The 8,875-nt window shown below is 34.7% G+C and overlaps 1 protein-coding gene across 1 annotated transcript; it reads right to left on the bottom strand.

Moving 5' to 3' along the window:
- Window positions 1–4,881: 4,881 nt before the first annotated feature.
- Window positions 4,882–5,828, bottom strand: LOC143610223 (transcription factor TCP20-like). The gene has a single exon (XM_077084759.1). The coding sequence runs from the start codon at window positions 5,826–5,828 to the stop codon at window positions 4,911–4,913; it is 918 nt and encodes a 305-aa protein (XP_076940874.1). The 3' UTR covers window positions 4,882–4,910.
- Between the last annotated feature and the right edge of the window lie 3,047 nt (window positions 5,829–8,875).

Here is an 8,875-nt window from a genome sequence, read left to right as displayed (position 1 = left end):
CTAATTTTCTTTCATATTATTTGGTATAAAAAAGTAATTGATGCTCGCTTTTTTAATACGCGCTATATATAAGAAAAAAACTAATATCTAAAGTTAAAAAATATGCTCACATGTTTATGAATTTACGTTCAACCTATTTCTAGTTTTCTTTTTTATTAGTTACAATATTTGGCTACGAAAAAGCAAAAAAGAAAACATAAATATGAAGAGACTAAAAAACTCATTCGAAATGAAGTCAAACGTAGCTTTCCAATGCTCGTAGTGGACGAGATGAGAATACGAACATGATGATGTTGATAACTATTATGACGTCATATTCCTTTGTTTTATCTTTTTTCTTTTGCTTTAAGAATTTACCTAAATTTCTCATTATTATCCTTTATGTGAATTAATTAACAAAGTCATTATAAAAGCTTTATAAAGTCAATTATTAATAATATGTATCTTATTTTGTAACAACTAACAATATATATGGTTTGTAGAAAACGAAAGATAATAATTGACAAATTAAAGTCCATATCAATTGGAATAACAAGAGGCCAAGTTGTGTAGAATTAGAATTGGTATTGATTTTATTATTCGGATAGGTATATCTATCTTTATTCGAATCACACATATACCATTTTATATCTTTCTCTTCTTGCTCTTCCCTTCTATGCAACCTAAAAATCAATAAAAATGCATATAGCATTTTTAATGAATGACGTGTTTTGCTTGAACTCAAGATTTTTTTTAATTCAATTTACACTTTCATCTGATAATTTATATTTTAAAACACTGCAATCGTCTTTTCTATAAAAACTTATATGTTTTGCAGTATCAAATGTTGTAATTCAAATTAACTATTCAACCTCATATTATCTATTATCTAATTATCTAATATGATTAAAACGCAAGTTTGGTGCCGCAAGGCATTCTATTGGGCCACGTAGTTGTCTATTATTGGACCACGTTAAACTTATAGTTTTGTGTTTCTTTAACCGTTTTGTTACCGTAATAAATGTAACTAAAATATGTTGAATTCGTGTCGACTGACCACCGCAACGTCCGGGACCAACAGCGCTTGGGTTTGCCTAACTCACTAGCGTAACACTCGGTTTTTACCAAGGCCTAGGTTTTACCAACCTTTTTGTTTTATTTCGGGTACTATAATGAACGTAACTAAGACTAGCCGAATTCGCGAAGACTTACCTCAGCAACGCCTCCAGGACCGACAACGCTCAGGTTTTTACCAACCCTTTTGTTTAGTTTCGGTACCGTAACTAATGTAACTGATATCGATCGAATTCGCATCGAGTCATCTTCACAACGTCCAGGACCAACAGTGTTCGAGTTTCACCAACGTCCAGGTTTTACCGAATCACAGCCACAACGCCCAAAACCAACCACACTTGCCTTTTTCCAACTCACCGTCGCAACGCCCGACGTCGACAACGCTCGAGTTTTATTAGACCTTTTTGTTTTAGTTATGGTATTGTAATGAACGTAACTGAAACTGGCCAAATTCACGTCGGCACATCGCGGTCACGCTCGATTTTTATCAACTTACCATCACAGTGGCTGGTACCGAGAACGGTTGGGCTGTTCCAACTTTTAAGTTTTATTGACCAAATTTTTGTAGACTCGCCATTGAGACGCCAGGGTCAACCGAATTCTCCAAACAACACGCGAGGGAAAATTATTGTTGTTACTATTATGGTCTTTTAATATTTTAACCTTATTTACTATAATCTATATGAGCGCTGCTACTGTTTCCTGCGTTAACAGACTAATTTTTTTTAATTTAGTGTGGGTATCTTCACAAACTTAACCCATACCAGATTACCAGCCGAATGCATATTAGTGCACCGTCATAACGTGATGGTACATAACATGATGCCATTATGTCGGGAGACTAAAAAAATTACGTCGGACGATGGAAAAAATTACGTCGGAAGACGGAAAAACTTCGTTTATCGTCGGAAGACCAGACATAATGACACGTGACGAGATTTTTGTGGCCAATCTAATTCGTCGAATCAGTTCTTGTTTGCGTATGATCTGATGGAGAAATACGACTATTTTGGAAAATTTTTAAAAAACATGGCTAAATTTAGAAAATGTCTATTAAAAATAGGCTATTTGGAGAATTTTTTTCATACTGTTTTCGTATGTTAGTTTATAGGTGTCACGGCTATCTACTACTAGCCACGTCAAATCGGTTTAAAATACACACTATCAAGTGGTTTTCTTGTTTAGTTATTTTCTATCACACATAGTGGAGTATGAATCATCTGATATTATATTATTATGGGTTTTCACATGTTCATTGCTTGTAACTTTTCTCTCTCACAGTATATTTCATGATTTTTTCCATTAGTAGAGGCTGTCTTTGGTTGTTATTTTTGGTGATGTCTTATCTTGGGTTCAAGTTTGCCTTCTTTGTTTTCATAGGTTTATGAACAATGGACGTGATATATTCTTTCGAAGTGTCTAGATTTAAAAGTGTGTTCAATATAAATAGTATCAGGACAGATGACATCGTGCAAAGTTCTCGACTTCTCGTCACCGCAAGCCAATAGGGACAACACAAACTATAATCACCGTGTGCCAGTGGACAAAACAAACAAATTCATAGTTGTGGCCGGTGGGTGTTGCCATATATTATCAAAGCAATCGTGTGTCATTTTAGATGATGGTAGTAACCTCATGGAGAACTACTATAAGTCTCTATGGAGTCAATGCTGTTGGATCTTTACGTTAGAATTACTGATGACATGATTCTGTAGAGTGACACACTGAGTGGAACTATCAAGAACACATTTAAATATATATGAAGTTAAACAAGCTGGTTAAAATTGCACACTATTTAACAACAACAAGCATACCCGGTATAAATCCCACCAATAGCAAATTGCACACTATTTACATTTATAATATTCTACAATATACCAAAAAAATGCTATTATTTTTTAAACACATAATAAACTTGCATATTTAATTAATAAGCAAGGTAATGATTTCATCGAAACAGAAGGCAAGCGGGCAACAAGCTACGCCGCTACCTCTTTTTGAATTGCAAAATCCAATCTTTTAAAAACCACATTCGCTGATCTTGGAGTCATAATATTACTATGCATGACCCGTTGAACTCGGATGGAACCTTACACAAGGAAGGAAGAGGATTGTAATGATTTTTATAAGGGATATTAACATATTGAACATATATGGATCTTCACTTGTTTGGTCCATCTCATGGCATGTCTTCCCAACAATACAAACAAAACCAATGACAAAACAACCAAATGTAAACAAGGTATAAATGTTGGAGAGGGTCAAAGCAAAACTCACAAAGAATGAATCAAAACATGCATTATTCCTTTTGGGTCCTTTTAACCATAGAATCAAGTTAGCCAATAGGTAGACAGTGGACTAAATTATCCACATTTCATGAGATGAAATTTTTAGCCTTCCCATGATATATTAGATTTAGGAAGCCCAACTTTAAAGTCAACATGAGGAAGCCATAACTCAAGCAATACTCACCATGAAGTGCTAGTTTATAAAATAAAGTGGAACTTCAAAATATAATATGTGATTTTGTCTATGCAATCTAAACCAATTAGAATATTTTACCAAGAAATCCTTTTTAACTTTTCACCACACCTAAATCAAAATTGATTGCTTATTCTTATCTTACAACCTCAAATTATTTTCTATGAATTTAATTTGTATTTACTTTTTGTGTATTCAAATGATATTTGCTATCTTACTTTTCTAAGGACCTCATTTTATTTACAATATCATAAAATATTATTTGAAATACTCCAAATTCTAATCTAGTCAATAAAGAAATAATTTAGGACAATATATATATGTCTTTTAGGCATTGGAATAAGACCTAATTAACATAAATGGGTTCTCTTAGAAGTGATATAATGACAACCTACATCTTTTTAAAACCATATAAAAACACAATCACCTATCAAAAACTTGCAGGTTTCAAATCCAAGAAATTTATTTTTGAGTTACAAAACACCTGCCTTATGATTCTGTATGCAATTTGTTGGACCACCACTTAGCATCATCTAACCTGTTCCAATAACTAATTAATCATGCAAACACTTACACAAGTCATCTCAAGAACAGGTTTTGAACATATAACGGTAACACACTAGGCAAATCCACATCAGTAGCAAACGCGAAAGACGTTGATAAGTAAAGTCCAACCTCAAATACCACCAACACGTTTTGGATGTATCAACTATGCACAAGAAGAAATGTCCAGAATTAAGTATGCTAAAATTAGTATTATCATAAGAAGTCACCACTGAAGCAACCAAAAATCAAATCCATCAGAGCTCAGCGCACAATATCAGTTGGTATTATAGGTCGGATGTTACAATAGCCAGAATCCCACTTTTGCGCTTTCTATGATGCATCTTCTAAATTCATGTTACAAATTAAGTACACGAAGATGAAGATCTGTTATAGATTAAGGAAGAGGGGGTAGAACCGTAGAACAGCTAAAATTTCGCAAAATACGGCAATAATATATAGTGTAATAGACAGACAGACATACATCTGCAAAACAACAACAAAATGCCATGATTCCAATCCAAATCCAAATCCAAACCCAAACTAGTATGGTCCTGCAAAATCATATCACAGGCAACTATATGCAGTAACAAAGAAATCTATTCTTTACAGTAACACAAACCCCGAACCCGAACCACCTGTAAACAGACCCAACTTCATCATCATCATCATCATCATCATCATCATCATCATCCATCACTTTCTTTTTACCAAAATATACAACAGCAATACATAAAGCCAGTAACCCCAAAATGCTAAACTTTTGCTTCCATCCTCAGCATCCGGTGGCATCATAACTAATTCATATAACCATTTACTTAACATTAAACATTCTACTGTCCCTCTGACCCTTGAGAGTTATCATTTGAACCCTGCTGCTGCTGTTGCGGATGATGCATTCTAGTCTGACCCATCTGGTATATTTGATTCAAAGCTTGCTGATTCAAAACCCCTAATTGCCCATCTTGAGATAACCCAAGCTCCAACCCAGGAAGCTGCTGATGCTGATTATTATTATTACTATTAATATTATTATTATGACTACCCAATATTGAAGTAAAACCCATATTGGACCCGGGCAAATCAAACCCGGGAAACGCAATCTTTTGCAAATAATTCGAGCTTTCTCCGCCCGACGGACCAGCGGGCGAAGAAGCTGTCTGGAACCCGAATCCTGACGCGGGTGTGGGACCACTTGACCATATACCCGCAGGTGTAACCACTGGCCAAGTGGTCCTACACCCGCCGCCACTGGTATTACCCCCCGGTATGGAGACCCCGTGTGAGATAGCACCAGTGGCGGCTAATACCGAAGCTGGGATAGTCCCGGAGCCAGTGGCGGCTATGATGGACGGCTCGGCTTGCTGTAGCAGCCATTGGATGGTTTCACCGTCGGATTTGTTGCCTAGTTCTCTAGTGAGTTGGAAGATTCTGGCGGCGCAGAGAGCTGGCATACGGATTCTACGACCTCGGCCTTCCACTTTGGTGTGTCTGTCTTTGTTGGATGTTCGTTTGGGTGCTAACTGTTGTTTCTTGGTCGGATGAGGTTGTTGTTGTTCTTGTTGGATTTCGGAGAGATTAATAATATTATCATTATTATTATTATTATTGTTGTTGTTGTTAGTGTTGGTGTTGGGATCTTCCATGTTGTTTGTGATGGTGGGGTTAGGGTGGGTTAACAAGGTTGAAATAGAAGTTGAAAGTAGTTGTTCATGTGGCTGGTGATGAGGATGATGTAGGCTGGGATCCATTTTCAGGGATGTAGGAATTGAATATAAAATATAAAATATAAATATAAATATAGATATATATATTATAAGTTTTTGGTTAGTGAAATGTGAAGACAAAAGTGTAGATGTTGAATCCCAAGGCACCCAAAGAAAGTTGAAAGTGGATGAAGGATTGATTGGTTTCATGGATCAACATTTGTCCACTCTCTTTTACTTTTCACTGTTGATTAATTTGACTACTTATTTTACAACTATATCCCTCTTTCACTTTGCTTTATTCATCATCATTCATTTCTTCCCACTTTAACAAAGAGTAATGATGCATGCATGCATGGTGAAACATGCCATTAATTCATTAACATATATATATATATATGTGTATGTGTATGTTTATAGACATAGGAGGTCTTCTAAGGTACTCAACTCAAGCATAATATAATTTAGATACCAAAAGGTGGAAGAATGTGGGAGAGGTGGCAAGAAGATAGGGAGTTGGTGGTGGGAGTGGGATTGCGTCTAATGCACTCTAAATTGATGTCTATTGTCTAATCTCTGATGTCTAATTATATAAGTAGTATCATATGGATGGATGCATGTTTGAACTAGGGGGGTAGTAATCTCCATTAATGGGACCTCATTAGAAACATATTATGCTTTGAGATAGTGGTAGTGGTGCTTTGGATAACTATCTCTTCACCCCTTTTAACTTTTCTTTTTCTTTAAAAGATGGAGTTTTAATGATGTTACGGATTAAGTTTTTTAATATACAAGAGGTGATTATATATTATTGACTTGTTTATATATTATAAGTATAACATTGAATATGTTAAATAAGATCTCATTGACGTTATCATATTATAAATATTTTAATATTTGCAATGTATCATATATATATGGTGTATCTAAATTTATCAGATAACGTCAAAACATCGAGGTCATAGATTAAGAAACTTGGTTTTGAGAGTTGGGCAACCCTCTTTGGCGACTTGTCAAAACGTCCTAGTCATTAGTAAACTTTCTTTGTATGTTTTTATGAGCCAGGTAACTTGAAGCATACGAAAAGGTATATATGTTTTAAGTTGTGTTTCTCTACAGTTATTTACCCTATCTATTGGATAATATTTTTATCAACTTCCTGTCAAAATCTATCCCCACAGGATCATCATCGTACAACAATTATTTAAGTGATTCATTTTAAGCAAAAGATCAATTAATATTGATTTAGAACGTCCAACCATGTGATTTTGGATTTTGGAAGAGATCAATTTACCTTCTTAGGACAACATAGTTTATTAGAGTGGGGTAGAGATGGGCAAATAAACCGGTTAACAGAACTGAACCGAAACCGAATCGGTTTGAAACCGATTATGTAAAAACCGGTTTTGAACCAATTAAAACTGTAGGTTCGGAACTGGTTTGTATTTTTCTCCACCAAGACCGGTTTCAAACCAGTTAACCGAACCGAAACTGGTCAAAACCGAACCGAAACCGGCCAAAACCCGAACCGAAACCGATCAAAACTCGAACCAAAACCTATTGTAACATGGTAAGAAACCTGTTTTAACCTGAACCGAAACCAATCATAAACCGGTTTTGACTTTTGTTGACCAAACCAAACCGGTTTAACCCAAACCAGTTTTGAGTTTTAAACCTCTTTGTGCACCTCTAGAGTGGGGTAACGCGTTGATTAGTTCTTCATGATATTAATAGAAAATATGAATATAATATTATTTATGAATCTGCTACAGTAGAGAGAGCGGTGACTGCAACAGTAAAGGATGCGGATGACATGATTGTCAACTTTAGAATGCATAGTTAAGAACGGGGATTAGGGTTCTTGAGGGAACCGATTTTGAGAGAGATAAATGGTCACAAAGTTGATGTGTTTGTGATTAGGTTATGATGCTAGTTTTTTCTCTCCTTTATATGCACCAATGGGGAAACCCTTTATTAGCTAGTAAGGGTAGTATGGTCCATCATCAATTACCAAACTAATATATTGTAAGGTAAAATTTAATTATTTTGATCTAATATTATATAAATGATAATGATGGTCATATAATAAATATACATTATATATATTTATTATTACATTCTCTCACTTGACGTAATCATTTATGAGTATTAGATAAGTCTGAACAGAAGTTAATACTCATCTTAGCTTTAAATCCAAACTGGATCAGAGAAATACAATCATTGAGTTGAATATCAGCTCAAGACCCTTATTAATCATATAACAGTCCAAATTTAAAACATAAGTAGTTGTAATCAACATTAGAAGTAAGCTCTTTAAACGTTTGATTTGTATAAGAATTTGTCTATATGTCATTATACATGTAGAACATATTAAGAGACATACAAAATCAAACTGATGGGAAAAATAATAGTTACTCATTCATAGTACGATATGCAATTGTACATAGTCATCTACAAACCCGTCATTATTATAAGTATTTTCATAATACTTAAGGGTGATTGACCTTTAGTTATATGATCCACCACTACAAAAATGTCTATTAACACCTGCCTATAAAATGATTTGCAACGGTTTGAGGTCCAACCATTAAATATAATGCAGAGCACCGTTTTATTTTGAACAGTTATCTCAACCCATTGTAAATAAGAATCAAACTAGTGTTGTTTTATAGATAAAACCTTTAACAACAGGTTTTAACCATTATATTAAAACGGTTAACATCTTCATGTTAGATTTATGTTAATAAGAGTTAGGAGGCTTTTTGGATGCAAATATCTTCCATTCTCTTCCTCTTGACCGAAATCAAGGACACGCGCACATACATCCTTGCATGTTTCTCTCAAGTATCATACATACACACATTTTGTTGGTTCTTTGGATCAAGAACACTTTGTTGGAAGATTGTTTGATTTCATTTCGCATAAACAAGTAGGTGATTATTGTATTATGATTTGATTCACGTCTTTATAAATTATAGGGAGATCTAGTATCCAAAGGGATAATCATGAAATGAAATCATATTAAAATTAGAGTTGATCGTGTTGGATTGTTGAGTTTTGATGTAAACAGATTGCTGGCAGATCCGTTCTTT

This window comes from Bidens hawaiensis, unplaced genomic scaffold (genome assembly GCF_021521415.1).
Source record: "Bidens hawaiensis isolate Kalapana, Puna unplaced genomic scaffold, B.hawaiensis_p1.1 tig00024998_1, whole genome shotgun sequence".
In the NCBI taxonomy this organism is placed as follows: Eukaryota; Viridiplantae; Streptophyta; class Magnoliopsida; order Asterales; family Asteraceae; genus Bidens; species Bidens hawaiensis.
Note: the sequence above shows the minus strand (reverse complement) of the source record. Positions and strands in the feature narration are given on the sequence as shown.